The sequence below is a fragment of the Crinia signifera genome, chromosome 19, assembly GCF_055691185.1.
Source record: "Crinia signifera chromosome 19, ASM5569118v1, whole genome shotgun sequence".
In the NCBI taxonomy this organism is placed as follows: Eukaryota; Metazoa; Chordata; class Amphibia; order Anura; family Myobatrachidae; genus Crinia; species Crinia signifera.
In genome coordinates, this window is record NC_139226.1 from 6,962,484 (window position 1) to 6,978,738 (window position 16,255).

The 16,255-nt window shown below is 49.4% G+C and overlaps 1 protein-coding gene across 1 annotated transcript; it reads right to left on the reverse strand.

Moving 5' to 3' along the window:
- Positions 1 to 59: 59 nt before the first annotated feature.
- AKR7A2 (aldo-keto reductase family 7 member A2) lies at positions 60 to 16,255 on the reverse strand. Its single transcript, XM_083161922.1, has 7 exons — positions 15,937 to 16,255; positions 5,575 to 5,762; positions 4,469 to 4,573; positions 3,760 to 3,856; positions 2,761 to 2,860; positions 1,324 to 1,453; positions 60 to 388 (listed from the first exon to the last, which is right to left on the reverse strand). Exons 1-7 carry the CDS (start codon positions 16,238 to 16,240, stop codon positions 233 to 235), a joined length of 1,080 nt encoding a protein of 359 aa, XP_083018048.1. The 5' UTR covers positions 16,241 to 16,255; the 3' UTR covers positions 60 to 232.

The following is a 16,255-nucleotide window of genomic DNA, read 5'->3' on the forward strand; positions in this document are numbered from 1 at the left end:
CTGTGTGGCAGGTGTTATACTATATGCAAAGTACTGTCCCACATTAACGAGGCAGGGAATAGACTTCTGGTAATTCTTTATTTATCAAATATATATAAATGCTTTATAGGATGACTGTCTACTAGCAATGGCAGCTGGTTCTGTGAGTTTGGGAGCACCGGGACAGGAGGCACTGTGGGTCAATTACGTAGAAATCACTAATAATTAGCACGTAGGAATTCGGCGCTGCGTCCTAGCGGAAGTAGTTCGGGCAGTCATGAGCAACCAGGTTCCAGGCCTCATTGAAGGCGGAGACTACGGGTGGGAGGAGTGGCCTAGTGTCAGCCAGGTTCTGTAACAGCTGCTCCTTACTGGATATCCCCAGAATCACAGCGTCTCCCCGGCTTCCCTGGAGCAACAAGACATTAGGTCAGTGAACAGGAATGGTTACATTTTATTAACGTGTTCTATAAACAGATAGGACAGAGTAATTGTACTATGGATAAGCTAACAATAATTCTGCCTAATGTTGGGCAACACGGACTTTGTAATGATTAGTATTGCTGCCTCACAGCCCTGAGATCATCATAGACTCAGTTCCCACCACACACTTACCCCTGATTTATGTTACATCCAACTGTTGGACTAATATGATAGTATTGTTGTCAGGTACAAGGGTAATACCCCTTTCACACCGCACAAATAAACCCAGGTTGGTGTGCAGTGCAAAAGGGCCATTTCAAATAGCCCAGGTCCAGCAATCCGACCTGGGCTAGAAGCAGTGTTATTCCCAGGTTGTACCCGGGTTTCTGGTTAGTGGGAATGGGTAACCCAGGTTCCGTTCACTTCTATGGAGGAAGCAGCAGTGTGTCTTCAGTGCTACTTCCTCAGCCGCATGACATGCCTCCGCCTAGATGACGTCAGTGACCAGGTTCGCTGTGAGCAGCAAATTGCCATAAACGCAGGGTCACTCTTGGGGCGGATCAGTGTCCAAATCCCCGATGCGGCCCGGTATTTGCAATGTGACAGGGGTATTACTGGCCCAAATAGCTACAATGGTCCAATTTCCAGTGCTCAGTAAAGCGGACGGTACCCTACTCAACAGTCGGGCCACCTGCAAGCTAGAACACCTCCATGTGCTATAGCAGGGGTAGGATTGGTTGGGTCTTCCAGCTGCTGTGAAACTACACATCCCAGCATGCCCTAAGAGAAACTATGGCATGCTGGGATGTGTAGTCACATGTTGCTTACAGCTGCAATGTATTATCTATGGAAGCAATTTCCATTCACCGAGATATAATTCTACAGCCCAGACGGGACTACCATGATTACAAGGACACATACCTGTAGCTTAGAATGGTGGTACATCCAGGACAGGGCGGCTGATGTCAGGCTAGGTCTCCCCTCCCCATAGGACTCCTCCAGGGCTCTCTGAACTAGATCAATGGCCTGGAAATGGTGCTTCTTCCAGTATCTGTGCAACATTAATAGTAATATTAGTATAATCACAGGGGTGGCGAATAGAACATAACAAGACTACGTAGGTCAGTTGTGCCCACCTAGGACAATTACATCCCACTCCACAAACCATTCTATAGCTGCAGCCAACCAGCTACACAGATAAAACGTCCACGTCCCTGGGGACTCTGGGCTGTAGAAGGGAGGAGCCTGCTCAAAACAAGTCAGCATAGGTGCCTTGCTCCTGCGAACCCTCCTACATCCCGTGGTAGAGCTGCGTCTCCAGGATGGATGAAAGAGAAAGTAACATTTACTACAGTATGTTATGGCTGAATAAAGACCTTAATCCATCGAGTTCGGCCCATCTAACATGTAACTAATGACTTGAGTAAGTCATATCTATAGGATTCCCTTAGTGGCCAAAAATGTATCCAGTTTTAATGTAAAGTCATTATCAGTAGTTGCTGTAATCACCCCACCAGCAATGAGTTCTAGAATGTTACTGCTCTAATGGTGAAAAATCCTCTTTTTAATTCAGTACGGAATTTCTTTTCCTCAAGCCTCAGTACATACCGCGTGTCCTAAGTATAGGCCTGTTAGTGACCACTCACATACCTGCATGTCCTAAGTATAGGCCTGTTAGTGACCACTCATCTCCCAGTTCCATATGATTCCCAATCCTGTATGTGAACATACTAATCATCTCCTCTCAGCCTCCGTTTCTCCAGTGAGAACATATTCAGCCTGGATCACATTGGCATCCCTTGAATCCATTCCCCTTTTAATACACGCCAGTGTCCGGTGTGCATTTGCTGCTGCACTTGAGCAGTGTGCACTATTACCCAATTTTTCCAATTTTTGTCTGACTGTAGCACGATCACCATCAGTTTTAACAAAGTTAATTTTCCTAAAGCATTGGATCATTCATAAGAAAATAACTGATACAATTGGAGATGGTGGAGAGAGTGGGCAGAGCACTAAATCCAAGCGTCACAACATAAAGGCAGGAGACAATGGGCATCAGAAGTCTGATCATTTCTCCACTCATACCTCAATCAGATCACACCTCAGACCTGGCTTAGTGACACATGGACCTGGGTCGAGATATGGTGTGAAAGCACCACAGCTTATAACCTGGGTTATAAGAAGGGTTAAACCCAGGTCACTCTGTATAATGAGTGACTCGGGTTTAGTATTAAAGAGCTGGTTCCGGATCTCTCCCGACTTAGTGATGTTTAATGGATATTAATGTTCCAAAGGTCATACAGATGAATGTCAGTGAGCTACATTACATGACATATATGGTAGTAGGCAGAGAGTCACCTGTTCCTGTAAGCTTCAGCCCAGGTGTTCCCAAAAAACCTGCTAGGCTCCTGTTCTTTGTCCTTGTCCTCATATTTATACCTTCCAGTTAGAAGTCCCCCTGCACACAGGAAGGAGTAAAGCGCGTTAATCAGTCATAGGGATCAGCTGCTGGGTATGGACAGGTACATAACACGCCTGCAGAATGAAAGACTAAAGGTGCGTACACACAGGGGCGATTTTGTGCAAAATCGCAGGAAATATGGTCGCTGAGCAACCATATTGCCCGCAATGGGAGTGTGCACCGGTAATATATCGCCGGGTGCGCGCTCCTGTTTTTGCCCCTGTGGTGATCGCTGGTCTGGTCGCAGGAACATGCTCCTGCGACCAGCTGATTTCCACTGCCGGGCTCCCCCCGGCAGTTTCTTTTTCATCAGCGACCAGAGATGGTCGCTGATGTAAAGTAGAAACAGAGCAATATATCCCCCTGTGTGTACACAGCATTACTGTCACCTATACAAGCATGTTAGATCTAGCTGTAGTTCTGTCTGTGCACATATATATTGTGGCATTGTGCTACAAAGGAACCGGGGGAGGGGGGGGGGGGTGTATGTGTTACAACTCTGCTGACATGCACTGGAAGAACTGTATCACCTAATTTTAGTGCATTTATGCCCTGCAGCCTGATGCAGCTGCAAGCATATGGCTAATTAAACAGAGCAGCTGTGAGGAACTCCATTGGGATTGTCCTATGCCTGTCAGTCTGGGAAAGGAGGAGTATATGGTCTGGGGGATTTATCTTGAGGACAGACGCTGGGAAAGCTGGCTGGTGACTGGGAGTAGTTCTGTGTTGGGGCATTTACTGTATGATGGTTACTAGCCTGCGGTAATCCTGCCAAAATAATCCTTAGGAGACCAGTTCTGAGTCAGTGTGTGCTTCTACTACACAGCTGCATTGTCACACTATATATATGGGCCACACCGTATACTTCCCTTAGCGGAGCAGGGTGTGTAACTCACCTGCCAGAGGGTTGTAGGCATAGAATCGGATCCCCAGTTGGCGCAGGCAGGGGAACAGTTCCGTCTCCACTTGTCGTGTCGTTGCGTTGTACATTCCCTGGAAACAGGAAGTCACTAGTCACCAGCCCAACAACACAACGGAACAACATAACCGCAATGTTAGCAATGGCGGCTGTGCACACCCAATGGAGCAACACTTAACCTGATTTTTAGATGGCACCCAACAGAGCAAAATTACCGCCCTACATCCATCTTGTGCAGGGCTGGGCAACACCGGCCCTCCAGATGTTGATGAACTACACATCCCAGCATGCCTTGCATCAGTTTCAGCATGGCCACATAGCAAAACTAATGCAAAGCATCCTGGGATGTGTAGTTCACTAACATCTGGAGGGCCGATGTTGCCCAGCCCTGATCTTGTGCATCAGAGAGGGTGTACACATTCCCATAGCTTATCAGGGTACAGTGTCATACAGCGATACCTGGGTGTAGGGGTTTTCTTCCTACGCACTGCACACTTACTGTCTGTAGTCTGCCCTAACACCTGGAGATGATGCTGTCTCCTAATAATTATGGTACTTTGAACCCTAAATATTAGGAGGTGCAGCCTCCCGGATCCATCCGTAGGAACAAGCTGTATTCCCACAGCAGGGCTGACGCAGACCAACGTTATAAGATTTTGGAATAAACACCCCCTCATAGTATGTACCTGGTACACTGTGGGCAGCACCCAGTTGTTCTGTTTACAAATGCTGTACACCTCCATCACCTCCCAGGACGCGAAGTTAGACAGACCCAGCTCCTGGAACTTGCCCTGGAAGAAAACCAACAGTTGAGACCTATTCATGGGACAAAACCGATGTAACTGTAGATGTAGATGCATCATGTATACCGTTCTGAGAAACACTAGGCACATGATACTATGCACATGCTGCCGGTACAGCGGAGGCAGTTATCCCTACGTATGCTGCCGGTGCAGCGGAGGCCGCGGTGTCTACGTATGCTGCCGGTGCAGCGGAGGCCGCGGTGTCTACGTATGCTGCCGGTGCAGCGGAGGCCGCGGTGTCTACGTATGCTGCCGGTGCAGCGGAGGCCGCGGTGTCTACGTATGCTGCCGGTGCAGCGGAGGCCGCGGTGTCTACGTATGCTGCCGGTGCAGCGGAGGCCGCGGTGTCTACGTATGCTGCCGGTGCAGCGGAGGCCGCGGTGTCTACGTATGCTGCCGGTGCAGCGGAGGCCGCGGTGTCTACGTATGCTGCCGGTGCAGCGGAGGCCGCGGTGTCTACGTATGCTGCCGGTGCAGCGGAGGCCGCGGTGTCTACGTATGCTGCCGGTGCAGCGGAGGCCGCGGTGTCTACGTATGCTGCCGGTGCAGCGGAGGCCGCGGTGTCTACGTATGCTGCCGGTGCAGCGGAGGCCGCGGTGTCTACGTATGCTGCCGGTGCAGCGGAGGCCGCGGTGTCTACGTATGCTGCCGGTGCAGCGGAGGCCGCGGTGTCTACGTATGCTGCCGGTGCAGCGGAGGCCGCGATGTCTACGTATGCTGCCGGTGCAGCTGAGGCCGCGATCTCTACGTATGCTGCCGGTGCAGCGGAGGCCGCGATCTCTACGTATGCTGCCGGTACAGCGGAGGCCGCGAGCTCTACGTATGCTGCCGGTACAGCGGAGTCCGCGATCTCTACGTATGCTGCCGGTATAGCATTATCTCTATGTATGCTGCTGGTACAGCCGAGGGCCGCGATCTCTACGCATGCTGCCGGTACAGCGGAGGACTGTGATCTCTATGTATGCTGCTGGTATAGCAGAGGGCATTACCTCCTTGTACAGCTCTTGGCAGGCTGCCAGTGTCTGCGCCACCGGGGTCTGGTGGTCGGGTGCATGCAGGTAGAACAGTTGAACGCTTGGAGTCTTCATGCGCTGGAGAGAGGTCTCTAGCTGGTGGCGAACGCTTTCTGCGGTGAGGGTCCTCCCATCCCACGGGCTGGCTTTAGTCGCCACTTTCACTGTCAGAGGAAGGACTTAATGAGCTGCAGGGTTATATACAGACTGGCACTGCAGGATTTATATACAGGTGTATTGTGGCACTGCGCCAGCCAGATACAGAATATACAAATATTGCCTCAATCTCCTTCTATCCTGATCAGAACCAATTAGTGAGTAAATGTTATATGTTCTTTCTACATGCCAGTTATTTCCATCCTATGGGCTTAATGTGATGCCCGTCTAGTCTGCCCACTTTTACACCATACTCTTACCGCAACCCCTATTTGGATCCTTAGGATCTCTTTGTAAGCATAGGAGTAACTACCGCAGCCGGGTTACAGCAAAGTACAAAGTAACAAGGAGCAGACTTTGGCTCTGAGCCGAGTGTCCTGCACATCTGCTGCCAGTACAGACAGCGAAGGATAACTATGCAGATTATATGGCATTCAGCTCAGATGCATGCTGCCTGCCAGCGCTGTGATATAACTCCCCCTCTGGTTATCTCAGCAAGTCCCATATAGCATCAGCCTAAGGCTGAGCTGTGATGTGGTGACTTCTGCCCGACCCAAATGCCAGATCTGGTGACAAGTTACGCATATCGCCATGCCCCTAACGCTTCTCTGCCACAGCTTGGTACTGTGTTAGTGATAATTACATAAGACATTACCCTGATGGCTCCACGCTCACCCTTATAGTAGGTACACAACCGATAATCCGACACCCTTGGTTCCAACACTGTGCTGGACAATAATCTATTTGCAGTATCCGATTCTGCAGCACTCCCCACCCTTTTCCTACAGCCGGCTATCCGCAGTCAGTGTCCCTGTTTCAGCGCATGTCCTCCAGGCGTGCATCTCACCCCCCTCCACCAGCAGTGCAGCTTCCGTCGCTGCAGTCCAACCCACACCGCAGTGCTACTCCTCCCCTCCCTGCTGCTTCACTACATCCTCCCTCTAAGGCCCCATACACACCAGAAAGATCAGGATCGTCTAACGATCGGCTAACGATTTAATGTGCACTTCCCTGGAGCGCTCTCCCGCGGCCTACTCACGATGTGCTAACGATCATGTTTCTTTTGCAAACAATGTAATTACGCTGTAGATACGATACGACGTCGCTCCCGACGGTCGTACGACCATCGGATGTGCGGATCGTGAGTACATCGTGTGTGCACTGGCCATGGTCGTTTATGACATGTAATTAAAGGGGCTGGGCTAGCAGAGGGGGGACAAAGACCAGTAGCCATTTTAAAGGACCTCATTTCTGCTTTGTGACTAGTGAGGCTTGGTGTATACCTGCTGAACGCTGCACATTGTTATTTTGGTCTGCTTTGTTTTTGCCTGCTGCGGTGGGAGTGTCCTGGATCTCTGGCGTAAACAACCCGGATCGGATGGATGGTCGCGACGACGTAAGCGCACACAATGTGCTAACGATGTGCATAAAATCAGCACACAATCAGCGGTCGGATCGGCTGATTCTGCTGCAGGAGGCAAAATCTCCAATGCGACATACGACGTGCCGGAAGCGCGCATCCAATCGCAAACGACCAGGATCGTGAGTAAAATACAAACGATTGTGCACCAATTCAGGCACAACCGTCGTTACAACCGTCGAAATTTGCCCTAATCGTTCTGGTGTGTACCAGGCCTAAGCCTCATTCCCCCCTTTTTTGGTGTGCAAATGCTGCACAAAGGGGTCATCACCTGTTGATACGTGAACCCTGCAGCATGGACAAACTATAAGGATAACAAGCATGCAAACATATAACCTGTGTCCATGCCTGCACCGAGGACCACCAACCGCGGTGTGTACACTCCACCTCCTTGCCGCCTCTGCTCCCATCCCACCATCTTCCCACAATAGAAATTGCAGGGACTTTTCTGGTGTGAAAGGGGCCAAACCTGTGAATGCCCCACCATGATCCCTGGACCATATTCCCAAGTGGGTCCCTGCATTTTCTGGTGTGAAAGGGGTATCAGTGTCTGGGCCCCATAACAATGGCGCCTGGTGTACCCACTATAATTATAGTACGTAAAAGTGTTTGGAAGGTCTGCAAACACCATTATTTTCCCCCCATTCTTTACCATCCAAGTCGGTTTCTACCGGGAACAGTAACGTGTGCCCATGTGAGGCATACCCTCCAACATCTGAAGGGTCAAAAGTGGTACACACAGAAAGGGGGCACACACTTTCCAGGCATTTAAAATGAAAAGTGAGCGCTTATAATATAAATATCACATCTCCACACTTCTCGTGACTCTTATCCATTGTGACGCACCTGCTGCAGCTCATGTCACATGGTAGCTTGGTGGGCTGCTGGCATATTAAAATAAATAAGTATATTTAATATACTTATTTATTAAATATACTTATTTAATATACCAGCAGCCACCAAGTGACATGAGCTGCAGCAGGTGCGTCACGATGGATAAAGGCCCCCTTACACTAGTTCAACTTATCCTAGAGATAAGTTGTGCCTGATTGAATGTGAACTTCCCCAGCAGCTTTCCTGGAGTGCTACATGAGATTTGTCACTTGATGTGCCATTTTTTACATTCAATTTGGTTCAATAAATTGTATGAGATTTATCTTGCCAAATTGAATGTGTCCAGATGGGAGGTCCTAGGAGATGTCCAGAGTGCTAGGAGGGGGTGGCCAAAACTGTAAATAAAAACTGCTATGCTGTCACTAGGGATGGTAATCGGTGCAGAAATCATCTATGGCTGTGCGGCTATCTCGGGGAATCCCCTCCGTACAGGAGATAATCTCCCAAAGCACCCGACAGCGCACCCCCCCTTCCGCCAAAATACAAGTGAGCGGCTGAGTTGCTTCAGCATTCAGAAAATATATATATTTTAAAAGGCTTAATTACATCAAGTACTGCTGCGCTGTCACTAGAGTCACTAGGGATGGTAATCGGTACAGACATCATCGATGGTTACCATCGATGCCGATTCTGCACCCAGCGATTGAAAGTAGGGATGGCCATCGATTATCGATGTTCCCAAAACATCGACATCTAGGTCCCAACCATCGATGTTTTGGGAACATCGATAGTCGATGGCCATCCCTACTTTCAATCGCTGGGTGCAGAATCGGCATCGATGGTAACCATCGATGATGTCTGTACCGATTACCATCCCTAGTGACAGCGCAGCAGTACTTGATGTAATTAAGCCTTTTAAAATATATATATTTTCTGAATGCTGAAGCAACTCAGCCGCTCACTTGTATTTTGGCGGAAGGGGGGGGGGTGCGCTGTCGGGTGCTTTGGGAGATTATCTCCCATACGGAGGGGAATCCCTGAGATAGCCGCACAGCCTTATCATGGAGGTCTCGGGGGAACCTGCACTGGACGGAGGACAGGGAGGTTAGACTGCGGGAGAAGCGGAGGCAACGGCAGGTAATATAGGGGATGGGGGAGGCACTGTGTGGCGCATAATACGGGGGGGGGGGGGGACACGGACACAGGGGCGCAAAACCACGGCAGCTATAATGCGCGGGGGGGGGGGGGGAGCGGCGGCAGGAGGTGTAAATAAAAAAAAAAAATGCAGGGGCGCAGTCAGGTGCTTGGGGACATCATCACCCCCACTGTACAGAGGATGCATTGACGGGGGCAACAGGGGAGGGTAGATGGCGGGAGAAGCGAGTGGCTGATACTGGGGAGGGGAGGCGACGGAACAGGCTACGGCGGGTGGTACGGGGGATTCGGGAGGCACTGTATGGGGGGACAGGGGCACAGCAGATATTATGCAGGGGGTGGCGGCGGCAGAGTGAATAAAAACACATGCAGGACACTTTATATACCAAACAATTCTGGAAACTGCGGACCCTTGTGTGTAATGGCTGCTGACACTGACACTGTCACTGACTGTACTATGAATGGCAGCGGGCTCGGAGTGCTGTGTGGGCGGGGCGGACATGAACAGGTCACCAAGTCCCTCCCTGGGGAGGCGGACGATAAGTTTAATGTCCCCTGAAGTGTGCCTAATGGACCCGATGAGATAGATCCTATGTGCAGGAGGATCAATCTCATGGGTCCGACACGATGTGCACGGGAACGCGCATCGTGTCGCAGTGCAGGAGAATCCTGTAATGTGGGGTACACACCAGGACGACCACCGTCGTTCACGACCGATAGACGACCATGGAACGATTTCCCTTGGACTTCCCGGGAGCTCCCAGGCAGTCCCCAGCAAACGATTAGCAAAAATTGTGTTTTTTTGCGGAACGATCTAGATCCGATCCCGATGCGCCCGCGATGGTCGTTAAGACGGTCGGATCGCTGGTTTTTGTTTTTTTTGCAAGAACACATGCGACCGTCGTCAGATGGGCCTTTGAAATTTGAATGAAGGGGCTGGACTAGCAGAGGGGGAGGACTAGCAGAGGGGGATAGGAATAGCAGCAGCCATTTTAAACCAGTGTATTTCTGCTTTGTTACTAGTGAGGCTTGGTTTATACCTGCTGAACGCTGGACATAGCTATTTACACATTACTTTGTTTTGCCTGCCATTACAAAGTGTCTTTTAACCCTGCACTATGGAGAATGCAGTGATGGGTAGTCACCAGCAACAGTACCTGCTCTATTATGCAGTTTTGAAGCTCAGGCGTCAGAGAGCCCAGCGCAGGAGAGAAAGATCATGCTGGACAAAGCAGTGGCTACTTCAGCGTCAGACTCGTTCGCACATGCCACTGCTCAGGGACATCAGGGAGAATAACCCAGACGATTTCCGTAACTTCTTGAGGATGGATGATGCCACATTCCAGGAATTGCTGCGTCTGGTGACTCCCCACATCGAGAAGCAGGATACCAAGTATCGCATGGCTATCCCTGCTGAGGAACGGCTGGTGGTCACCCTGAGGTTTCTGGCGACAGGACGGTCTCTTGCTGACCTAAAGTTTGGATCCCTCATCTCCCCGCAAGCTTTGGGCCTCATCATCCCGGAGACCTGCAAAGCCATTGTGAAGGTGCTGCAGTACCAGTATTGCAAGGTAAGGATGAAATATACACTGTACACTTTATTGTGCAAACAAAATATTTTTATTTATAATTTAGGCCTAGGACAGAAACAGGTTTTTTAGGCCTTTCATGGTTAAAACATGTAAAATAGTAAATAGATTGTGTCAACAAAAATATATTATAATACCATATATAAAAGATATTGTACAAAAACACACACTATATATAAAGATTTAAGTATGTATGACCCAGTTTAAACTTTCCCAATAAGTACAGGCTACTGTGTGGCAGAGGATGTCTGCCGCAGATAAGTAAAGGCTGCGGCCCACATGGCGCATGGCGCAGATGCAATGGCCCCCGCCCCATTGATGTGCGCCATACGCCATGTGAGCAGTGGCCATCACATACCTGCAGCTGAGACCATGTCTGCCGCACAGTACCCCATACTATTGGTAAAGACAAAAGGGCAATAAATGGAGTTTGCTATCCAGATTGAGGAGAATCCTGTTCTCCCTCTGGTAATGCAGGTACAGGTAGCAGCATATAAAAAAACAAAAAACACACTCTGGTAACTTCTGGAACAGGCACTTACAACAGTAGGGATAAGGTACTGTGTGGCAGAGGATGTCTGCTGCAGATATGTAAAGGCTGCGGCCCACATGGCGCATGGCGCAGATGCAATGGCCCCCGCCCCATTGATGTGCGCCATACACCATGTGAGCAGTGGCCATCACATACCTGCAGCTGAGACCATGTCTTCGGCACAGTACCCCATACTATTGGCAAAGAAAAAAGGGCAATAAATGGAGTTTGCTATCCAGATTGAGGAGAATCCTGTTCTCCCTCTGGTAATGCAGGTACAGGTAGCAGCATATATGTAGAAAACCAAGACAAAAGACACTCTGGTAACTTCTGGAACATGCCCTTACAACAGTAGGGATAAGGTACTGTGCGGCAGAGGATGTCTGCTGCAGATATGTAAAGGCTGCGGCCCACATGGCGCATGGCGCAGATGCAATGGCCCCCGCCCCATTGATGTGCGCCATACGCCATGTGAGCAGTGGCCATCACATACCTGCAGCCGAGACCATGTCTGCCGCACAGTACCCCATACTATTGGCAAAGAAAAAAGGGCAATAAATGGAGTTTGCTATCCAGATTGAGGAGAATCCTGTTCTCCCTCTGGTAATGCAGGTACAGGTAGCAGCATATAAATAAACAAAAATACACACTGTGGCCCTTGTGTGGCAGAGGATGTCTGCTGCAGATATGTAAAGGCTGCGGCCCACATGGCGCATGGCGCAGATGCAATGGTCCCGGCCCCATTGATGTGCGCCATACGCCATGTGAGCAGTGGCCATCACATACCTGCAGCTGAGACCATGTCGATGGTAAATGATAAAGTAGCCTATTTTTTAAGACAGATCCTCAAAAACAGGACACTCTGGATCTTCTATCAGTAAAGAACTGTAGAATTGACGGTACTGGGGGGGTTGAGAAGGCTGTGTAGGTGTTGACTGGGTATGTGTTGGAATTGTGCTCGACTGGCCTGCTACGGTGGCAGGCGGAGTAGGCACTGGTGATTCTAATGACAGTGGTGTGTCTGGTGCACTACCAATGCCAACTATTTTAGTGCCACTGTTGAGATACCCTAAACTGCCATTATACACCAACTCCATGCATAACTTTTCAAAAGTAAGTTGCTGGTCAGGAGCCATGTTGCGAACACACTCTGCCACATAAGTGAAGTAGTTGTCATGTTTGTCCGGGTTTCTTTGCAGGACTTGATGTGCCCGCATCATAAATTCTTCATGTGCCGCTGCTTCTCCTTTTTTTCCTTTGCCACGCATTTTTTTGGCACGGGGGAGTGGTGGAGTGGGTTCCAGGGTGGGTGGCGGAGTGCGTGCCGGAGTAGGAACTTCGTTAGATGTGCATGCATTATCAGATAGGACAGATAGGTCTGGGGTTGCAGGTGGGTAGTCACCAAGCTGTAAAAAAATTGAACATGTTTACTAATCAATTCTATTTACTTCTAATTTCAGTTCCCTACCAGCGTGAATGAATGGAAAGTCATCGCAGAGGAGTTTGAACAGCGATGGAACTTCCCAAATTGCGGTGGAGCCATTGATGGCAAACATGTCCGCATAGCCCAGCCTATCAATAGTGGTTCCTACTATTTTAATTACAAGGGCTATTTTAGCATTGTACTAATGGCTGTGGTGAATGCCAACTATGAGTTTATCTTCCTGGATGTAGGAAGGAATGGCCGTGCATCGGATGGTGGCACTTTCAAGGACACAAAGTTCTACGAAAGGCTCATAGCGAACACCCTTCACTTGCCGTCTGTCCAGGAAACTAAACAGGGGCTTAACTTTGTTTTTGTGGCTGACGAGGCTTTTGGCCTGCACGAGCATGTCATGAAGCCATATGCGCAAAGGGGCCTGAACCATGACAAAAGGATCTTTAACTACAGGCTATCCAGGGCACGGCGTGTTGTGGAAAATGCTTTTGGCATCCTGGCAAGCCGGTTTCGCATTTTTCACACTGCCATTAACCTGAGGGTGGACAAAATTGACTGGGTTGTCACGGCGTGCTGTGTCCTGCACAATTTGCTCCGCAGAAAAGCCACACAGCAAAGGGCTACAGGCACAGCACTCCAAGAAGACCAAGAACTGCCAGAGGAGGTAGTGCAGATATCCTCCTTGCAAACCCCAACACAACGCTACACAGGGAGTGCACGAGCCAAACAGGTGAGGGAAGAGTACATGGCCTACTTTAATGGGGAGGGCGCTGTGGATTGGCAGGAGGAATCAATTAGATAGCCAAAAAAATAGACTCACCGATGCAGACTGCGAATTCTCCTCCTCCTCCTGCGCCGCGACTTCTTGGTTTTCCTGTTCGACCATAAGGACTACTCCTGTCCTCATCGACTCCTGGCTGAGGGTGAATGTCAACCGGTCATAGTACCAGAGCGATGTTTGATACATCTCGTCGACTCCAGCACCAGACTTCTTTGCAGCCTCCATCTTCTTGTGTTCCTTTAAGAACACCGTGCGCATATTCTGGATGCGTTTCCTCACCCATTCAACATTGGCCTCTGGGTGAAATGGAAGACTGTAGCGTGCCAACTCCTCCAAGGCTTGGTTTCTTTTCATTTTGTTTGAATACTCCTTGGATTTGGTTCTCCACAGGCATTCGTGTGTACGATATTTTTCAATAAACCCTTCCAAAAACTCTTGTTCCTTTGCGTTGGACATTGGGACTGTAAAAAGATAAAACCATTTTAGTTGTTATAGTTATACCCATGTTTTGTTTCATATTTAAATTTTTATAGTTATAGTTACCAGTTTACCTAGTTCTTATGTTTTAAGTATTTAAAATGTTAATAAACTTTTATGAAAACCACTATACATTTTATTGTGCAGATTGCTATTCACACACACAGGTGAATGGGGCCTAGCAGAGAGGAGTGCTTGGAATACTGCAATGGTGGACAATGGTTTATGTATATATATCTATATATACACAAACACACACACACAGGTGAATGGGGCCTAGCAGAGAGGAGTGCATGGAATACTGCAATGGTGGACAATGGTTTATGTATATATATCTATATATACACAAACACACACACACAGGTGAATGGGGCCTAGCAGAGAGGAGTGCTTGGAATACTGCAATGGTGGACAATGGTTTATGTATATATATCTATATATACACAAACACACACACACAGGTGAATGGGGCCTAGCAGAGAGGAGTGCATGGAATACTGCAATGGTGGACAATGGTTTATGTATATATATCTATATATACACAAACACACACACACAGGTGAATGGGGCCTAGCAGAGAGGAGTGCTTGGAATACTGCAATGGTGGACAATGGTTTATGTATATATATCTATATATACACAAACACACACACACAGGTGAATGGGGCCTAGCAGAGAGGAGTGCATGGAATACTGCAATGGTGGACAATGGTTTATGTATATATATCTATATATACACAAACACACACACACAGGTGAATGGGGCCTAGCAGAGAGGAGTGCTTGGAATACTGCAATGGTGGACAATGGTTTATGTATATATATCTATATATACACAAACACACACACACAGGTGAATGGGGCCTAGCAGAGAGGAGTGCTTGGAATACTGCAATGGTGGACATTGGTTATATGTATACACACAGACATGGGGCCCACCCAAAAAAAACAGTGACATGGTCGGGTGCACGGTTGCCAAACCAGTGCTTTATACACACTATATACATTGGTGGCAACAGTGGGCATGCATAGAAGAGCATTGGGAGTGCAAACATACCAGGTTGTTGTTCTGGGAGATGAGACAAGAAGGAGAGTCCAACTGCTGCGCCAGCGCTGTTTGCTATGTGGAAAAACATGGCGCCGGGGGAGTGTTTAGGAAATGCCACTCAAATAGGCTGGATCAAACGACGGACGCACCGACGGACGGACGACGGAGGCGGCAAAAAACACTCACGATCTGCATACGATTGACGGTCGGTCGGCCTGGGATTGACGGATCCTACCTGCAGCACGTAGGACCAAAGATGCGACCAAACGAGCGGCGTGAACGCGCATTTGATCGGAATCGGATCAAATAAATGTCAAAAACGCACGATAGTACATACAATCTGCATACAACCGGTCGGAATTGGATCTAAATTGACAGAATCGTGCCCTAGTCGTCCTGGTGTGTACCCAGCATTAGATTTGGTTTGATTGATTGCCTCAATCTGTCTAGATTGAGTGAAATCGAGTGAAATTGAACCAAATCGTACAAGTGTAAGGGGGCCTTAAGAATCACGAGAAGTGTGGAGATGTGATATTTAAAGTACTAGTACAGCCAGGCCTGAGCCATGTCCTCAAGTGTCCACATATACACCAAACAAATTGTGAATTATTCAGAGCTTGGTGAACTCTATAATACATAATGGAGAAATGGTAGTGTCTCCCTGACCATCAGGGAGGGTTGGCCACTGTGCCACACATACACTCCCTCACCCCCCAAATACACAGGAGAGGGGTCAGACAGTGCCCTACTAGGTGCTGCCACGTGACTCCCACTCAATGTTCAGCCGTCAATCACCTCAGGGCATAACGCCACGCCCCCCTGCCTTCACATACGGCTACCGATTGGCGGAGGCAGCTACAAGACGAGGCTTGGCCCGCAAGACCCCGGAAGTAGCAGTAGCAGCTCACCTTCACTGCCCAGCCCGAGCCCACCCAGCACCAGCTCGGACTCCCCGTCCGCGTACATGTATGCGGTGTCCAGCTCGTCGTGGCCGCGTCTCAGGAACTCCCGCACCGACTCCCCGCTGGCCTGCGCGTCCATCCGGCGCCCGAACTCCATGGTGCCCAGCACGGTGCGCGGGGGCCCCGATGGCGGTGGAGGCGGCGGTGCTGTGGGCGGAGAGCGAGACATGATGCTGCGGAGAAGAGGCAACGACACCACCAGCCTGGGAGACGCCAGCAGTTGCACTGACAGCATGGCGGAAGTGCGCATGCGCTTCAGAGGCAG